The sequence below is a fragment of the Centruroides vittatus genome, unplaced genomic scaffold (assembly GCF_030686945.1).
Source record: "Centruroides vittatus isolate TY-2023 unplaced genomic scaffold, ASM3068694v2 contig_3060, whole genome shotgun sequence".
Lineage (NCBI taxonomy): Eukaryota > Metazoa > Arthropoda > Arachnida > Scorpiones > Buthidae > Centruroides > Centruroides vittatus.
The window spans coordinates 1,103,075-1,125,101 of NW_027121964.1; the positions used below are offsets into that span (position 1 = coordinate 1,103,075).

A 22,027-nucleotide genomic window follows, 5' to 3' on the forward strand; every position below is an offset into this window, starting at 1 on the left:
TTAGTTATCTACATAAATAATAACTTATATACTACTGAAAGTACGCTTTATAAATAATAAATAAAAATGTAAATTTTCGAAATTTACAATTTTTACATTTAAATATATATATATATATATATACATATACAAAATGACAATATTTTTTACGAATAAAAAATGCAATATTCAATATTAAATTTAAGCAGAAAATATAAGAAAAATATACTTAAAATAATACACGATTCTGACTAAAATATAATAATTAAGCTATTTAAAACACATAAAAAAATAAAAGTATATGACATTAACAGTTTCAAGATATGTCTAGAAAGTAATTTTAGCAAAAAATCCAACGTAGGACGACGAATTCGCGAAGTAAGTTAGCTTAATGAACTTTTAAGTTTGGGAAAAGTTTCAATTTCGGAGAAGTGAGAGATAAAAATGGCCGTCCTTCTTTTAGCCATCTGACTATTTACATACTTAAAAAAAAAAAAAAAAAAAAAAACATTATAAAGAGAAGAATTTAATTCGGAATAAAAGACGGTTGTGTTCTTAAATTGTCATTTTTTTTAATCGTAGTGCTGATTTAAACTGATGGATGCCTAAGAAAAAAATTCATACAGCATACGACGAATGAAATCATAATAAAACTTAATTCAATAATGAATTACGAGTTTAAAACTTAAGATTTATTAGTTTTAGACTTACGTAAATCGATAAAAAAAAAAAAAAAAAAAAAAACTAGTAGTTTATGTTATCTTCGGTAAAGTTAAACAAAATCAATATATCAATCACGAAATCCACATCCAACTTTTCTAGTTTTAGCTGTTATTTTCTAGTTTTGATTTATTTATAATATTCACAGGCATTATTTAAATTGGTTAAATGCATTGATCGAAATTGAAAATTGCTAATTTAATGAGAAAAAAAAGCAGTTATGAAATGTATTCAACAATTTAGTATATTCTTGATAAATGTAGAGAACCCTTAAATTCCTATCTTTCAATATAATTAAATAAAAATTTAAGTGTTATAACTCCTCACAAATAAAGATTTAAAAGCTACAAATTTTGTGAAAACAAATGGATGTCATAAGCATATTTAATATATGCTTATGACATCCATACGTAAAAAGTTAAGTATTTTAAATATATATGGTGACCTACTTATTAATACTGATACTAAATTTTCGCCTAGTTTTTAATAAAATACTCTTCCATTCATAATTGTATCAGTAAAAAATTAAAAGCAAGCAGTTACGAATCTGATATTCATTAATCAATTTGCGCAAATGCTGAAGTACCGGTAGTTTAATTACACTAATTTGCAGAGTCTATAATTAACATTCATAATCGGTAATATCTTAATAGAAGTTATAAACTAACTACCGATTTACTACTGTATTAAAATGTATATACTTTAATATAAATAATAATAATAAGTACTCACTTTTGATTTTCTCAAACGAAATACGACTATAGCCAGTACGATAGTTACGGTGGTACAAAAGCTCTGAAATCCAAGCGCTAAACTTCTGAGTATCATATTATATTCAACAAAACACGGCGATGAATCTATACAGCTTTCACAACCGATTTTACAAGGTAAACATCGGAAATCATCGGGGTACATTCCAAATTCTTCTTCCTCCTGCAGCTGGTTGGCAACGAATGCGGATTCCAAAAGAAGTCCATTGAAGCCGGATACTTGGCTCAAGTTACTAGATCCTTCGGAAGGAAAGTAAAAGCCTCTTCGGCATTGGCATTCATAACCACCTCTTCGAAAGCCAAAACCGCTAATGGGTACACACTGAAAGAGAGATGCTTTTCTAAATCGTTTGAGCAGTCATAACAGATAAATTTAATAACTACGTTAAACATAATTCAGATAAAATATCGTTTAAAATTTTACAGTTTACTATAAAACAGTCAATTAAAAATAAGTTAATTGTTTTTCCTTCTGTCACAATAAATCAGTTATAAAAATAAATCTGATTTAATCTGTATTTCATAAAGCAGGTTTCGTTTTTTTACTACGTAAAAATATGGTAAATAGACCAACCTGCAGAGTTTTATTACAGTAAAGAAATGCTTAACTTTAAAACATTTCTTCTATTTTTATCCGAAAATGAAAATTTTCAAAGAATATTATTAAATGGAGTAATTTATTTTTCAATTTTCTATTTCATCTTTCTAGTTCTGCTTATTAGAGAAGATAAGAGATCCATTTATCAGTATTAGTATATATATAGACAATAAAGATAAATTGCATTATTGAAGAATCTAAAAGAAGTAAAATTAATCCTATTTATAAAATTCTACTCGAAATTGACTGGTGAATTTTGTTAAATTGCTTCGTTTTAAACTTTTTATAGGCCTGTATGTAAATAAATTATTTGTAAATGATAATATTATAAAAATTATCAAATCGAATCATTTCAAATACGCACATTTATATATATATTAAAGAAGAATTAAAATTAATAGTACTGAAATTATATAACAATGCATTATTTAGATATTACTTCATGATTTTAAATAGGGCCATCGAGATATCGGGGGGCCGGAGGAAAGCGGGTCACTTTTGTCGTTTATTTTTGAATATCATTTTATACAGAGTATTTCAAAGATCGTATCGCTAGATTAATAAGTTTTTAAATAAATTATGCTGATAAAAGTTTTATATTCCATTTGCTGTTGTGAATAATTGCTGTCGACATTTCTTGCACAGTAGTTTTAACAAGTCGCATCGAGTTTCCTTTCGTTTATTTTAAACTTTAATATGAAAAGAGTTCATTTCTGAACTCTAGTTTCTATTGACAATAAATAGAATTGTATACATTTGATACTTTATCTGTATTATATATAATAAGTTTGATTCACTGTATAACTCTGCAACCAGATTTTTTAACAATATAAATTGATTTAACTTAACTTTAAGGATAAACATCAAATGTACTCGATCAGTGAAAAATAACGAGATCGAAAAACTGCCAAAAAAGATACAGCACACAAACTATCCATAATACATTGTTCTTCTTATACAGAAGTCCTTGAGATTTTCGTAAACTTCTCTAAATTTATTATTATTATTGTTATTATTTCAAACTTACACACGCAATATATATATAATATATTACATGTAATATAGTCAATAGTTTTTCTTTGTTTTATTTTATTATAATAAAAAGACATAAAGTCTATTTAAATTTAAAAAAAATCATTAAACATTTTAATATTTATTAATACATTAAATTAAAAAAAAAAACAATTTAGTAAATTGAATGATTATAAAAATTCAAATTTGAAAACAAAGACATGGAAAATTGAAATTTAATAATAATAATAATAATTAAATAAATTTGCAGATAATTTTATTTTTTAAATTTAATTTATGTATTATCAGTGAAAAACGTCGTGTTGACTATTATAAATATATTTACTCCATTTCTATTATAAGGAGCCATTAAAATTATTACATTATTGATGTAAATTTTTTGTATAGCACTATGATAACGATACACAAAATGTATTTTATTATTCATCAATAAATTTATTTTAAAAAAATTATGCAACGAGAAAGATAAAATAATTTAATAAAATTTAAAATAATTTTCTAAGAGTTGTAAATTGTAATATCTGTTAAAAACACACACCACAAACACAGAAACACATACACATATAGACACATACAGTACAGTATATATATATATATATATATATACTGTATATATTGAAAAAAAAATCTAAAGGTACAGTAACATATCTATGACAACCGATTCAATCTTCGACAGTAAAAATGCTATACAAATTATTTTAATGCAGAAAATAATACAAAGCAATTAATTAAATTTTTAAATATTTAAACGTGTCATCACGAAATACTTTATTAAAGTGATCCTTCAGAAAGTATTTAAAATAATTGCACTGCAATTTGAAAAAAATTGTAGACCTATCAATTTCCACTGTCTTTCCTTAATCTCGAGATAGATGAAAGTCGAGACCAGATATGGAAACCTTAGGGGCAGGAAACCCCAATTAACTATATACGAACTTCCGATATAAACTAGAAGTTACGTTATTTCAATTCAAAACTTTTCCCCTGAAAGGTGTTAGATAAACGACCGGCACGACTCTATCGTTAAAGGAAAAGTATGATGTACAGGGGCAAGCCATTACTAATTTGAGATGGAGAGCATATATTTTAAATGAAATAAATTTAAAAAATGTTATTAAAAATTGCAGCCCGACATTGTAACGATGTCACAATAAATAATCGCTCGTTCAAATATAAATTACTAGCAATAGCATGTAAATACTTACCCTTGTAGTAATTCGTTCACATTTATGAGTCCCAGCGAACAGAGAATCGTCATTTGCACACTGGTTAATATCCAAGTTTCGCAAATCAAAACTTAAAGCAACTACGCCGCTAGAAGAGAAAAAGATCAGAAAAAAATAACTTTTATTAAATTTCATTAGAACTTTCATATATATATATATATATTTCTTTTAATAAACACGATATAAAAAGTTACTCGAAGAAAAGACACAATCTATTTTTATTCATTTGTAGTTTTTCTATTACTTTGATAAATATAATTTATTTGTTATTAAAAGTATCTTGTCAGATTTCCGTGTTTATCTTTGAAGTAATTAAACTTAAAGTATTACTATTTATAGATTAAGCGAAATATAGCCTAATAGCAAACTTAGCCTAAATACCGCTTATAATAAAATAGCGAAGCGAAATATAAATATGGTTTTATATAAACCATAAAAAAAAATTTATAAATAAATATATACATATGTATTTTTATATGGCTTTAAATGTATATTATTATTGCAATAATTTATTCTCTGAAGAATTAAAAAAAAATTGGGAGATAATAATATTAAATGAAATAAAATAATATCCATTAGTATACTGAAACTATCTTGATTAATCTGATCATCCTTTTGTACACAACTAATTCTGATAAAATGAGTTCTTTTGATTAATTCAAACATAAATATAACTTTTATTTACTCGAAATCTATGTTTTTCTTGTTTTCCAGTTATAAATAATTTAGAAATATATTATATTTCTTCTTAGAAAAATGAAGAACTTTATATGATATTTTCAAAAACAAATACACACATTTAAAATGGATAATCGAATAATAGCAATAAACCGATAATGTTTATAATTTAAAAATTCGATTTGACTAGATTATTAATAAAAAAACATGATTAATATTTCATGCAGACTACGTGCCTACTGAAATATGCTTTCTGTCCTGAGAAAGTCTCCAATTTATTTTTAAGCTCTAAATAGCAATAAAAATGCTTATTAATCGTAGTTATTTGTTATTACAATATACACAAAATTACTTTTTAAGTATCTATATTTACAAAAAAGAATATGATACAAATGTAATAACACAATAAAATTATTACAAAAAGACGAATTTATAACTCTGCTTAGATTTTAATATATGCCTACCGATTATAATATTTGCAACTTTAATTAGATAATTTTTCGAAACTACTGTAAATCATTCCCCCAATTAAAGTCAACTATAATAATTTATATCACGTACCAAAGAAAGTTCGAATTAAAAAAAAATGAATAAAGGAGTTGTTATCGCAGTAATTATTCGAAGAGCTTCACAGGAGTGTATCTTTTCGTGACGTAAGGTGTCAATTTATTCCAAAAGCAAAACGAGTGGGCAGCAATCACTCGGGTTTCCATAACTGGTATCATATAAATTATTTTGGAAATATATTAGATCTGATACCATAATTCTTCATATAAAAAGCAAAGTATTTTATATCATAAAAATAATTTTTAACTTTAAAAAAACAATTGAAAGAAAATCAGTGAGAATAATCATTTTATAAATGGAATATCTTATCACTCGACTAAAGCCTTATAATTTACAAAAGGTAATTTTTATTGTTGTTTTTTGTCTGCTATTGTATCGTTTAAAGACACGTGATATTTCATAAACTTCCATCTGATTGATAACAACTAACTTAAATCGTTTTAGTAAGTTCTTTAAATATTTTGTAATATATTGATTTTTCAAGCAAACCTACAAAAACATTCTTATATTTGATAAATCGTTCATTCTTATTAAAATAAGTGAAAAAATTTATACATTTTAAGGTTACTTCATTAAAATTACGAAAGAAAAGTTACATAATTAATTATAAAAATTAGTCACAAATCGCAACTGTTTTATGTAATTCTATTATGTTATGAAAGAATTTTAACGTGTTGCTTATTAAAAATACGCGTTAGTCGAGGATTTAGCAGTTCGTATCAGAAAATGGTTACATGCCAACAGTAGCTCGAATGTGAGGACCACACCCAAGCTTCTGTTAGAATCTGTGATCAATTTTTCTCATCTTATACGATTTCTTCTTTTAGTGTCTCTATTAAAGTTGAATAAACTTTAATTTGGTATTTTGTATGACTACTGTTATAAACTGTATTTATTTGTTTTAAACAATTACAACATTGAATCGTTTTGTTCTATAATGAATCTGTTCAGTATAAAAATCTTCAAAAGAAATTCAAATGAAATAAAATAATTATCTTACTAATAGATAATTTTAATAACTTTTGAAGAGAGTTCATTTATAATTTGATTTCAAAGTTAATAATTAAGTTAGTCCAAATTTAGAATTTTGTTTGTCCATGTCTAAGATAACATCTCTAATGAGAATAGCCATATGTCTACGTATTTTAAATGCGAGGCAATGTCTAATGTTTGATTCCTATTCATCAGTTTGTACAGATAATGTGGTTTCCACATTATCGCATGATATTAAAATTTATTTTCTGAGATATTAAGCCAAGATTACTTATCTTTATAGTAGTATGTAAATTTATTAATTTTTCTGGTATGACATTTTATTTAAATAATAGTATATATATATATATTATAATAATGTGTTTGCTGTATATATAGCAAACACGTTACTTGTCTACTCTCAAGTAAGTGTACAGTACACCAAGATACCAACAAAATTTAAGATATAATATATGAAAGAAATTTAGTTGCAGTTTCATTTTTCCAAAACAGTAATTAATATTAAACATTTAATTATTCATTTATTATATTAAGATTATTCACTTATATATAAAGAGTTACGTACAAGAATACTGATTTAAATAAGTTTTAATTAATGTTGAAAGCATTTTTATCTTATAATATAATTTTTTTTTTAATTTCAATAAAATAACTTTAAAACTTTATTAGTTTTAAGATTGAATTTGTATATTAAGTTATTCATTCATTTATTTTAAATTTTGAAGAGATTAAACAACCACAGGAAGATTTGACAGGCGAAAGTCAATTAACGCTTTAAATATATAACAATATCAACGAATTAAAATTAGAAATGATATATCAGAAAACGATTTTCTTATTTTAATTCGAGAGTAGGCCTAATCTAAATTGAATGCATTGTTAAATTCGAGACAAATGACAAAAATAAATAAATAAATAAATAAAAATAAACGAATCACAAAATATAAAATAATACTGTATCATAAAAATAAATGTTGAACTAGCTAAAATGAATATATATAATTTATTCCGAATTCAAAATATAATATAGCGTATAGTAAATTTAAAAATAAAAATTTTTATGATAACAATGGAACTCTATTCCATTTTAAAATATGTGAAATATTAAACTGTCGAAAGATTTATGATTTTAAAGTGGAATGAGAATAATCAAAATTGACAAGACGTTAACATTAAACGTTTCCAGGTAACATTAAAAAAAAAATGCAGCTACTTTAGGAGCCAAAATACGATAGCTTTTAATAATAATAATAAAAAAAAAACAAATCTAAATTACAAATTCTATTTGTTTCTCTTGAATTTGTATTAATATTTATATATCCTCTCATAAAGTAAGTCATGTAAGACTACATCTTATATATACATCATTTATTTTAATGTTGTTGATACATACTGTATGGTTTTTGTATGAATAATGGTTAATTGTTGATTTAATGTATTATTCTTTAATTAAACTTAGAATTAAAATAACAAAAGCACACTTTAATGTAAAAAAAAAGAATGATGGAACGAAAATATTAATAAAAACTGTGATAAAAACTTTTTTATTAATATATTTTTAATCATTAATAACTTGCATCGTGTAAATTATGCAATATTTAAGAAATATTTTTGTCTGAATATACGTCTGATCGATTGATGTTGTAGGCTATAACCTGGCAGTCATACCAGCAAATAAGTTGTACTTTCGCTTTATAAAACTGCTGGTGAAAATACTTGATATACTTGAAAAATTCCGATCGATTTTTTTTTTTTTTTAATAAAACGTTTGAAAAATAGTTTACACCGAAATGACCCGGCGATTATTTGTAAAACCAAAAATATAATTAAACGACGCCGAGAATAATATTTTTGGTGTAAGTAAAATTTTAAACCGCATTAAAATTTAAATTAGAAAACGAATGTTACACTAAAAATAATAAAAATACATTAGAAAAGTTATACTATACTGTATAATAAATTATACAAACTATAATGTAGATTTGGAAAAATTAATCGATATAAATATAAAATTTGTAAAGAAAATTAAAATATGTAATATTTTCCTATATTTAAAAGCATACAATGACGTGGTCTGTAGTAATAAGGGTGTTTTTCTTTAATGCAAAATGTTTTAGTTAAGATATTCGAATCGAGTCAATTCAAAATATAGGTATTTAAATAGAATATTGCTTTTAAAACACGCAATACACATTTTATACGCAGAATAATGTTTATCGTATTGAAAAGGTGGACATAACACTTATGCAAACTTATACGTGTAACAATAGATTACATTTTAAAACGTAAAGAATTTTCTTTTATCGGTTATTATAATTAAACTATAGACAAATAAACTTAGCTTAATTTTTAATTTAACGTTATAAAATATTATTTTCTATTATTATTTTTCATTTGAAAATTTTAATTATTGATGTGTTAGATATGTCACAGCGTTTAATTTCACCAAGAGAATTTATTAAATATCTTGTTACATAATTCAATTATTGTATGATGTCATAGAATCCTTACTAGATTTTTCTAGCAGAAAAAAAGTAATAATTATTGAATGATGACATAAATTGTGGAATAAAAAAAACATTTCTAAGAATTTTAAATTTAAGAAAGAAATTTTAATTATAAATTAAATTCCGTTATTAATATTACTAATTAAGTTTAAAAATTTCAATATAATTCTATTACGATAAATTCATTATTCGTATAATTAGCCATTGTTATAATGTGTGAGCAATCTGACTATATATTTTATCAGTAAAAAATGACAAAATGTATAATGATTTTACTATATATGTAAGTCTTTCTTGGAAATCATTAAGTTAGAAAACGATTTTATAAACGTTTCCAAGACAGATGTATCGATACAATTTATCTATAATGAACTTAATCGATATTCGACACTCAATAAAATTCAAAAGGAACTACTTGGGAAAACAATAAACAAATCAACTCACCCAAATTCGATTTTGGATCTGTCGCTTCTACTGAAAAATGGAACGGAATAGGTCACAACCCACGTGTTTCCGCCTCCACAATCGTAGTATGGTGTAGACCACATTCCATCTTCCGGTCCAACAATAATATCCATTTTCCAATCTTCGAAGACGTAATCACTATTTTTACTCAATAAGATATCCGAATAATTTTTTAGCGCTTGTTGCCGGAACCAGTTGTTTCCGGTCCAACTGGGATCGTCGTAAGAACGATTATAAGTTTTGGCCAGATCTTTAGTTTCGATGATGGCACCGATTCTATATGCAAAAGGACAGAAGAGAGAGTTTTCAGGACGGAATCTTCCTCTTTGGAATGCAATAGCGCTACTGAACACTTGTTGCTCACTCTGTACATTAAGTTTCACAATCGTATAATAGAAGTCTTCATTGTGTAAAAGTTCCGAGACGTCTTTCGTCTTTAGAAAGAGCGTTGTGAGAAAATTGGCTGTTTTAATTGCTGTAAAAACTTCTGAATCGAATAAATCGTAGGTCTCGTTTGACAGTTCATATCTAAATTGTGACAATGAGGCCGGTGTGCAGTATTGACTATCACTGCGGTTGTGCGTTAGTTCAATGTAATGAAGAACTGCTGTCACAAAATCATCACGATCTAATAAACGTCGAACTTGTTCGTTATGTTGCAGATGAAGAGTTCTGCTAAATCTTCGAAATCTTCGCGATAAATGGGTTAAATTCGCATGCATATCGTTAAAATGGAATGTTAAATCTCCATGTTTAACATTCGAATGCGTCCAAACTATAAAACATAGACGTAGAACGAGCACTAACAATAACTGTTTCTTCATTGTAATTTGACTTTTAGCACCAAACATGAAATCTTAATATCTCCGGTCTCGACCTCCTAAAGGCCATTTTTAATCCGCCTATCAACGCAGAGCTGATTCTTTGTGGCAGATTTCTGTAATCCAATATTTTATAGATTAGTTATTTAAAAAAAAAAAAAAAATGTATTATTACTTGGCCAGCTAAAATTTGAATAAAAAAGAAAAGAAAAAAACATACACACAACTTTATTAAAAATTAATTACAGAAAACAGATATAAACTATTTATAGTTATGATAACTAATAAAAGTCTTTCATTAAAAATTTAATAAAATCTTCTTATATTTAACATTCATAATTATGTTAATTATGTATAATTTTATAAATTATAAATGAAAAATCTATAACATGAAAAAAGTATATATATATATATATACACTAAATTCAATAAACAAATCTTTATTTTCTTTAAACAGTCATAACTTGTTAGAAGCCAAAGAAATTCAAAGTTAAATGTAATGTAAACATTTAACTCAGAATACAACAAATATTTTACTTCGCTCTATTTAGGTGTACAGTACTCTTTATTACAGGAAAAAAAAAAAAACCCAAGCAAAATTATTTAGCTTAATTTAGATTTTTAGCTACCAGTCTCATGTAGCAATCCTTTCAATCATTTACTGCACAAATTTTTACGTTGTCTTAAACTATCGTAAATCTATTTTTAAAAAGATTTTGTATAATTATACTTTTATTTATTATTATTTTTTAAATGACAAATATATATATATATATTTATAGTCAACAAAAACTTATTAAAATTTTACGTTTCGGCAATTTAAAAATAAAATCAATCTTAAATGAACGGAAAAAAAACAACCTTACATCTGATATTTAACAATTCCGATAAGAATCATTACACGAAAGATTTTTTTTATTATATTTGAATATATAATTACATAGTAAATTAAATTTATTTTGTTAAGAAATCGGCGATATATCGAATAAAATGAAATTTATATTTACACGAAGAATCAAATATTAGGATATCATTTATAATCGAATTGTACTGTACATTTAAAGAATGCAAGACTAATTTACAGACATAAGATTGAACTGGAAACAGATACGTGCTACGTCATTTATACTATTTAAGTAAATCGATTAATTAAACTTACGTAACGTTGTAAAAATCCACATTGCAATGAAATATGTCATGCACAAAACAGTCGCTCCCTTAGCGTTGTATTTTCATTCAGTCTTAAATGGCTGCTGACATAGTATAGAGGGCGCTCGAATATAGTGTACAGACTTTTTTTTTTACCTATAAAACGATACCACTCGTGTATACGGTTATTGTCGGCGTTACTTCTTCTCTTGTCTATATTGCTACAACGATAGCGGCGTAACGTATAATCACTTCACTTCTGCTTCATTCCTACACCCCCTCCGTAAACGTATCTTACTTCCCTACCCTACCATACATCTTGCGACAGGACCTAAACGCCATCTTTCCTTTTGGAATCGATTTGTTAAGCGCCTAGTCCCGTCTGGATACATACTACTTTAGTAACAAAACCGTCAGACTCATCTATTGCTTTTGTTATATAATTTAAATTAAACGAAATACATCGATCTATTAATAATTATTTAAGTATATTATCGCTGGCCTTTCGTATAAAATTATTGAATTTTTAAAAGAATATTGCGAATTTTTATGAATTCGTTAACTGCATTACCATCGTGTAATGCAGTACCGTTGATGATATTTGCGATTACTAATCGACTATATCGATTTATTTAATTGCATTGTATTTTTTAATTATATTAGAATATTTTTGTTTCTGTATTTTTTTTTTTTTTCGTTTTAATTTTAATTTTCCCCCATTTTCTTTTTTCTTTTCAATTATTCCATTTCATCTGTTTCTCTTTTAGCATCTCATTCCGAAGTCATTTCTGTTTAATTATAAGCAATTTCCGTAAATTTTTGCAGGAAATATGAGATGATTGATGGTTTATTAAGAAAAAGAAAATACGAACGAGTACCGATATTAAATGAAATCACCCGAAATCGAAGAATATTTTCGACTATTCCATTTAATATTACACAGGAAAATATATATATAAAAAGTTAAATAATTAAGCGTGTTTGTTTATTTTTCAATTATTTATTATGGAAGAAAAGAGAGAAGGATTTTATTTTAGTAATTATTCCTTAATCATTATTACGTAAGAGATAAAACATAATTGGAACAGTTAACTATTGTTTTTGTTCATTTGTTCGATTTAGTTAAACGAGTCGTTAGTAGATGGCATTACTTCTCAATTGAACTTTCGAATTAGTTTTAATAAGTATTGATCGAATAAAAATTATCCTTATCACTTATCTGATTGATTTCCTATTAATTTAAAAAAAAAACTAAATATTTTTAATTAAAAATATATTTATAGGAATTCATTTCGAAATGACACATCAATCCGACTTTATAAATTGAACATTCCTAAAAATAAATTGCATTAATTTTGAGAGATTTATACTATTTTTATTGATAGTTTATAAATGTCCGATCTGTTACTATGTGAGAAAAATGTTGGCAGTCTATAAGTCTATGCGGATATATAGATAACACAGATCAATAATAGAATCTTTTCACAGTTTGTTTGCTTTTGAAATGCGTGTTTATATATATATACACACATACACACACACAAACTGCATAAGTATAACATAAGTGATTTTTTGGAAAATTACATATCGATAAATACGTCGTTTATAATAGTTTACATTAAATCTACGAAGTAGAACATATTCTAGCGATTTTTTCACATTGTTTTGAATAGCCATTGCTAAAGATTTATTCACTGATTAAATAAACTTAACTCTTTGAGTATATTAAAATATAATATATGTGTATTACCTCAGGCGCCATTTTTGATTAATTGTTTTCGAATTCATTACAGTCTAACACAGTCAGTCCAAATACAAAGCATACAGCATGTATTGCATAGAGAACGAATAAAATTTTTAAAATCCAGTTGAACGTCCTTTCAATCAATGTGACTCAGATACGAGAGGTCATTGGTAAAGCAATTTGCATCTGACAGCTCTTTATAAAGAATTAACTCGATTTTTGCTATTAAATGTATTTGAATGAAGATATGAAAGGCTATTCAGATATTAATAGGATTGAATAGTCACGCATTCAATTTTTCCTGAACGAAAATAGAAAAAATATACTATTTATTATTAAATTATATTTATTATTATTAATTATTATTATTAATTAACTCTTTAAATGCAATTTATTAATACTTCAAGAATGCAGTTAGAATGGGAAGAAATGATTGATAGTTAGAATCAATTGGCCTCAATGATGTATTGATAAATATGAAAATTTATAATTAATAATAGAGGAAGCAGATTTAATAATAATTGATTTCAAGTTATAAAGAAATTAATTCATTTTATTTGTTAAATATTTTAATAAAGTAAAGTAATTGTAAACTTTTTTTTTTCTTTTTTTTACATATAAGACTTATTTACATTAAATTTATCAAAATGTACAGCGATTTAAGTTAATAAATTCTTACGATAATGTAATAAATCGATCATTTATAAAAAAAAAAAAATTCATTTATTTAAAACAATAAATACATAAAATTTTTAAAATTGTGAAATGAAAATACATAAAAAATGTGATGAATGTTTTAAAAATAGTTTTAAAATCTGAACGATGATGCCGTGATCTCCGCGAAGATTGACTCATATCAAAATGTTTTAAGTTTGTAAACAGTCTTTTTTCACTTAAAAAAAGTTATTATCATTTACATTTTCTATGATATTTAAGATCTGGGTAGATATATACTTATTTTATGCTTAAGAGTATATTTACACGCATTTAGAAGTAAAGAATCAAAAGAAACACGATGGAAGTACCGTTCAGGATTATGGATAAGTGGCAACTTTAAAAATTGATTTACATACAATGTTGATAAACGTATATCTATATGAAAATGTTATTAAAAAGCTTAATAAGTCTACAGATCATCTTATCCTCTTTTCGTTTATTCCCCACTTAAATACATTATTAAATGTAGATAATTATATAAATTATTTGATTAATAATACTACATAAGTACAATTTTAACAATCAAATATGTGAAAAATCTTAAATATATAAAAGAAATAAATTTTATGTAATTGATAAGTCTCTTAATTATAAAAACAATTCAAAGTACTTCAGTAAATTATGATTAAAGCTCCATCAACCATTACCATGTAAAGTAAGTATTCACTTCGTGACTTTCTTTAATAAGCGATGATATTTACTTTATGCTTACATTAAGGTTAAACAAGCTTGTTTCCGAGTAAAAACCTTTATAACAAAAATTACACATTTATTTAATACAAAATTAATTAAATTAAGTAAATTATCAACTAATTTCGTTATTTAACGACAAATAATACGTTTCAAAATATCAAATTTCGAAATAAAAATTGAATAGACGTTACAAATGCTTATTTAAAATGTTACTCTTGAATCAGTAAGAGTTTACATTCAATTAGTTTTTAGCCGATAACTAATAAATAATAAATTTTATGCAAAATAATGTTACAGGAAATAATCATTCGAACAGCTTTCTCATAGACTTCTAATCGGACATTTTGTAAGAAAGTGAATGGGCACCGTTAGATTGATAGTCAATTGCCATTCTGTTGGTATCAACTCGACACATCAATTTTGGGCAATTACTTTACACTTAATTCAATCAAATGAACTTACTGTACTTGCTGGATATTTTTATATGCAATGTAAATAGATATATCAGAATGCCCAAACGACGCGCCGAAAGCATTTAACATTATACTGTGCAATCCATTTCAGCAATTCTTACAGGTAGTACTGTATTAACAGGATTCGTTATTTTACGCGAATTTCCGCTTATAGCAGAAGTCTTGGAACGTATATTGAAAGTGAAATTATTCATAACGGAAATATCATAGAATGAAGATAATCTGATAATATTTTAAAATATTGAATATTATTATTATATATACACTGTATAAGATGCATAAATCATATGTAAATATTCAAAACAAAATTTGTCATATGATTTATGCATCTTATACAGTGTATATATAATAATAATATTCAATATTTTAAAATATTATCAGATTATCTTCATTCTATGATATTTCCGTTATGAATAATTTCACTTTCAATATACGTTCCAAGACTTCTGCTATAAGCAGAAATTCGCGTAAAATAACGAATCCTGTTAATTATTTCTTTAATTTCATGTTATTAACGGAAAGATTATTGCAAAGTAAAGTTTTTTCGAGAAGACTGATGTCATTTCTTCTGAATAAAATGGCACCTAAGTAGAGAATTCTTCGGATTGACGAAAAAAAACAAAAATATGAAAAAGCACGTTCGATTATACATCACCGACTTAGATATTCATTTCTGCTTGCAAATCAACTGTGGAAATATTTACATAGTTATTCGAATATGTTTAGAAAAACGGTCACGTGATGAGAGGACATAGGGACACGTAATAATATTGTGTTTGTTAGAAGTAACCAGCTTCTTTATTTCCCCTATTTATTTGTAACTTTAACAACAATTTTTTACAGCAAATATTTTTCTGGGTACAGCTTATATATAGGTCTATGTTACACTTGTATTTCTAGTAACTTCCTTGTATTTCACCTAAGATATAACAAATTATACAGATTCATAGGAAGATGCACATTGTCTAGCGTGATCTTTTTCTTATATATTCCTAACACATAGAAACTAGACAGCTATATTTCTTGCGCATCATTTTGCGATAATATTTAAGTTTAGTGGTAAATTATTGTAACAAATGATAATGAAATAATTATTAGATTTGTTCAGGAACTCAAATACTAAAACTTTATGAGAATACCTTCTAGAAGACACAAAGAACTTAGTAGGTCGCACATTATTTTTAAAACGGCGCACTCTATAATGTTTTTAGAGGATTATGATTTATAACTTAATTTTGTTTAGATAAAATGTTTTTCCAGTAATAAAGTTATTTTTCATCACCTATTTAAATGAAAATTTGTTAAAAATCAAATTAAAGTTACAATCCAAAAATGTAACGCATTATTCTTGCTTATTAATTCGAGACTGTTAATGAAACATTGCTGTGTTTTAAAGTGTGTGTGTGTGTGTGTGTATGAATATCTTGTGTAAATAATTATATATGCATCTATTCAAACATGTATTCAAATATTTAATATATATATATATATAAAGCTTAAATTCAGTTAGTTCAGCTTGCATAGAAATCGACAGGACATACACGCAACATTTCGAGTGTGATTCTTGAAAATACGATCATTTTGAATATTATAATTATTTCATATGTCAATATCAAAGTAACAGACTATTTGTACTGTACATTTTTCAGGCACATATGCCAACGCTATTCAATTTACCGTCTTTTATGAAACCTACTATGTAAAGTAATTCATTTGGATAGTTTAAATAATTATGTTTAAAAATAAAAGAATGTTTACATACTGAGTATATGTGTTACCGGCAAAACCCGATTTTACGCCAAACTAGTTTGGCGTAAGCGTGTCAGGCCAAACTAGTTTAGAATTATTATTCAAGTATATTAATGGTTAAATATATCAATAGTTAATTTAAGTTCATCATAAAACACAAATAAGTTCATTTTTAATTTTAGTTTGATTTTAAAAGTTATTTTTATTATTTCGTTTGTATTTTTGAAAATATTTTCGAAAGTTAATTACTTTTAAAAGTGCATGGCTTAATAAAAAAATACAAACTGATAAGTACTGATTAGCTTATTTTTATTTTATAGTTTTGTACAAGTGTTGTGTCACTTCTAATCAATACCGTTTTTGGTTAATTTTACCCTAGGTATCGAAGATGGCGGCTCGTCTCCTATTCCAGCGATCAGAAGACAGGGAACAGTGGGGAAGCACGTTCTAACCTAACCTAACCTATTCTAATAATTTGGTTGCTAATAATTATGGTAATTTATTAGAATAGGTTAGGTTAGGTTAAAACGTGCGTCCCCACTGTTCCCTGACTTCTGATTGCTGAAATCGGAGACGAGCCGCCACCTTCGATACCTAGGGTAACATCAACCCCGTTTTTTATAATTAAGTAGACTATGAATAAATATTGTTCATCTAATTGATTGCCTTTTAATTTTATTTTAACTATTAATGTATTTAACCATTAATATACTTGAATAATAATTCTAAACTAGTTTGGCCTAGGTAAAACTAGTTTGGCGTAAAATCGGGTTTTGCCGGTAACATGTGCACGCAGAGGAAACGGGAACAGTATGGAAAACCCTATATTTTTTCGGTTAGTGGGTAGTGCAACTAGCAAAAATTTTATAACGCATTAGTATTACACTGCATCGCACTGTCTAGGTCACAGTGAGTTGGCAAGGTCCTTATTAAGGATCTGACAGGACGAAAGGTTAAAATTTTTGACATGAAAACAGCCTAAATACTATCTTAATTTGATCCTAAATGGTTATGTATTTATGAGTCATAATAACTAGTATTAACAGGATCCGTACGGGAGTATGCAAATATCCCTTGTTTAGCACAGCAATCTTTGCATTATTAACATCGGTCGGCAGTTACCTTTTGATATTTTCCTTGTGTACACATAATTTGTGACCGATCAAATAAAGGTACCTATTTGGTGAATAAATGTATATTTATGTATCCTTAGTTTTAATACAGTTTAAAATTTTTACATATTGTTCTTTTCTTTTTTGTTCCAAGTATTTTTAAGGCCATATTTCTTTCAATTTTCACATGTTTTATTAAACTTACAGGCTTGCAATAGCAAAGTCTTTTTGAAGTCTGTCGTGAAACCGTATTCAATATTTAAGCAGGGCCGTGGAAAGGCAGGAACAGAGGAAACACACCAAGATGATCGGGTATCAAAATTCCATAATTTTTACATGGGCGAACTAATAAATTCACAGAAAATTGTCATATACGAATATAAATAATTTATATTAATAAGTGTTTTTAAATCTGTAACAGATTAATGAAAGGCTTATCTAAACGGTGCCATATTTAAGTTTGACCCTGGTGTCAAATACTGTAGTCACGTCCTTACATTTAAGTTAGTCATTTGAGTGTATAAGTACAGGTCCATTTGTTTTACCACCATATTGAACCAGCTTTTTAATTAAGTAAAAACTTAATTCTTGAAATTCTATTCTCCATCACTAAAAAGTGATGGAGAATAGAATTTCAAGAAGAGAACTACCGTTCTTCAAGTTTTTTTAAACTTAAAGAACGGTGTCTGACTGTCCTAACATATTGAAACAATTTTTAGTTAAAATAGTGAATGGTTAGACGTTAAACTTTTCTTTTTTGGAGCAAACGGTGCTTAAGAAAGAAAAACCATCGGCCGACTCCCAAAAGTCATTCAACGAGTGGCAATGGATTTCGAAAAAGGAAAGTAAAACTTTTGCTGTCATCAAAGTGTTGATGAAATTATTCTTGCAGCTAAATTGAGCTTGGAGGCAAAGCCAGTACAAACAATTATTCTCGGACATGCGAGATGTGAAAACGGGGGTTCCGGTCTACTCTGTCTCACAGGGATGGTTGTTATAGTTCAAAAGAAGATTACAAAAATCTTCTTGTCAGTCCTGATATCACGTAGTCTAATTCGCGGACTAAAGCCCAAAGTAAAGTAAAATTTGTATTACCGGAATATAGGAAGGTTGCTTTAAACATTAACAACATTAGTTACATAGATTACGTGGTTTCGTGGTAACATGGGTCGACGACGGAGTTAGGCATTAAATTAATTACTCAAATTAGGATTTTATCTATATTTATTAAGACTAACTATAATTAAATTCTATACACAAAAGCGTACCTTAAACATATTAAGAACAAGCAAATAAATATCGCTATTAAATACAAACAGAGAGGATCACGAATCTAACCTCTAAATCTAACCTGACTTGAGAGAGAGAGTTTACATAACAATTTAATTACCTGACGTTCAAATACGTCTGAGGAAGAGTGTTGAGAATCCTCAGGATCACATAGAGGTTGGAGAACTGGGAGAATGATGATTAAAACATTGGACGCTCGGCAACGGCGCCAAAATGAGAGCAATGGCTAAACATTTTGTTCAAACGTCAAACGAGAGCAAATTGAAAAGTTACTTTTCACCTTTTACACTAATCTTCATCCAATAGAATCATTGGAATATTTTGCCACGCTTCCGATATGAGGAGGAAGTCGGGCGATCTTGCAGATAGACAAGTGTGACATCGCACTCGAACTATCAATTTTGGAGGAACCAAACTGTTTCACTCCATCAGTCAAAGGAAAGAAAACAATAAAAGATCGCTTTCGCAAAGAAATGAGATGATGATTTTGATTGACATACTCAAACCAAGATTTGATACGAACAATAGCAGGAAGATTTTTGGAAAATACGCCTTTGAAAATCATATATTACTAGTATAAGTGAGGAACTGATTCGGCGATTTGGAACTAGCCTAAAAGCAATCAATTGCCAGTGGTTACAGAATCAACCTAGAAAAATTCAAAAAATATTGTTCTGAAACAGCGAATTATACGGAAAAAAACAGTATTATAATTGTGCATAAAATACTAATCTGTGGTACGCCAGGACAAATACTTTTTGTCTTTTAGAGGGGTCATTAAGACCCGAAATGATTTCCTCCATTAATAAAGCCTACATCAATAACTGTTCCTTGTGTGATATGTTACTGAAAAAAGCCAATAGCTTTAGGTTTTTTTTGGAAATAATCCACAGAAATCAGTAACGGAACGATTAATTAACTTTTTCTCCTTTTTGAGTATTCAACTTGAAGACTATCTATAAGCGGGTCCGAAGAAACCAACATAAATTGCAAAAAGTTTATCATTGTATCGCTTCTACAGAATTTACGGTATAATGCTCCCCGAAACTTTTATAACTTAATCCGTATTTCGGGCCTCTTGCGCTTTCTCGGACATCATTTCAACTGGAAAAATGGTTTCTTTTACTAAGGGTGCATATACTTTTCGTTTCAGATGGATCGATCTGTAAGAGCGGATTAATCTTTGTCACGCGATCATATTTATTTTGTGAATAAAATTGTTCACAAAACGTTAAAATGAGAAAGTACACGCCATGCATTCTTGCCGTAAATCTCCAAAATTCTCTCTTAATATTTATTTTTCCATCTCAGCTTATGGGATATTCTGATATGCCTAATGATGTTTTTATTTATCATTTATAAGTTTTAAATAATTTTCATTGTGTACAGTTAAACATATTTTTTTGCTGTCAGCTATAAGCTCGACTTTAACTATGGAGTTCGCCATCTTTAATCTTTTTCATCCTATCCTAACGATCCTACCCTCTGCTCGGATTAGTTTGAACGCGTTCCAGTTGATCCTAAATGACGTTTGTATACACTAGCGGTTCCCAACCTTTTTTGACTTGCGTACCGGCAGCTCACTTTCCTAAGTTTTATTTCGCATATTCGTCAAACAGTGGCTCCTTGGCCAATTATACAGCGCTGTATAATTATATGTAAAAACGTTTTTTAATCGAAAAGCGTTGGATGAAGGACACAGATAAATATAATAAAAAATAATTATATTTATACTTAAAACTAAGTATCGAGTGCCGTGACATCGCCAAAGTCCTCAATCCAGATTCCGACTATTCTTAAAGTATAATCGCCATTATTAATTTTTTTTACGTACTCCTAAACCACCAAGAGCGTATCTCCGGTTGGGAATCGCTGGTATACATCGATTGAGATTGATCACATCGCTATAGTTCATTTGTATACGATCAGAGTAATTTGTAATATACGGTATATGCAACTCTATCTGTGTATTGAGGCGATTTCAAGATGAAGCTGATAGTTTTAACAGAAGCATTAACAGAAACAGAATTCATTCTTTCTCGAGTTGACATTCTTTTATTCATTTCCCGGTGCTGAAACAGAATTCATTCCTTCTCGAGTTGACATTCTTTTATTCATTTCCCGGTGCTGAAACAGAATTCATTCCTTTTTCCAGTAAGTTTACTGATTCGTATTCTCTGAATAAGTCAATCAAGTTAATGTTAAGTGTTATACGCACTGTTATTTCTTTAATATTGCACTTTGAACTGTAGATTCGTGTATTTATATTATAATTCTTCAGTTTCTAATAAGCTAACGACATTAAAACATAACTGCTGTATCTGGGCAGGACTGAATCAGGTTCCTCTCTGCTTAACACGTTACCAGAGGAACTGGTGATTTTGGAATATTGTTAAGAGTCACAGCAATTTTTACCTTATTTAAATGCAGACTGTGACAATAATCGGATACATTATGGTGTAACCTGATTATTGTCACAATTTACGTTTATCCCGATAGGCTTCTATTGTTTAAATATTGACTTTACAAACTAAAAACATTCGGCTTCCTTTTACAGCCGAATTTCTTTTAAAATACGCAAACACAATATTAAATAATAGAATCGTTTATACTTTCTATTAGTATACTGAATATTATGATATTGATAAAATAGAATTTTTATATAGAATATAATTTATCACTCAGAACATCGTAGATTAGTTTTATGGGAAATTGTCACCTAAATCGAAGAAAACCCGGAAAAC

At 27.3% G+C, this 22,027-nt stretch overlaps 1 protein-coding gene across 1 annotated transcript in view; it reads right to left on the bottom strand.

Moving 5' to 3' along the window:
- Positions 1–11,846, bottom strand: part of LOC136972909 (metabotropic glycine receptor-like) — a 30,612-nt gene extending 18,766 nt beyond the window's left edge. The window contains exons 1-4 of the mRNA XM_067267572.1: positions 11,516–11,846; positions 9,515–10,472; positions 4,305–4,413; positions 1,432–1,791 (exon numbers count right to left, since the gene is read on the bottom strand). Coding sequence (XP_067123673.1) covers positions 1,432–1,791; positions 4,305–4,413; positions 9,515–10,386 — 1,341 coding nt within the window. The 5' untranslated portion in view covers positions 10,387–10,472; positions 11,516–11,846. The remainder of the gene's footprint in view (positions 1–1,431; positions 1,792–4,304; positions 4,414–9,514; positions 10,473–11,515) is intronic.
- Positions 11,847–22,027: the final 10,181 nt, after the last annotated feature.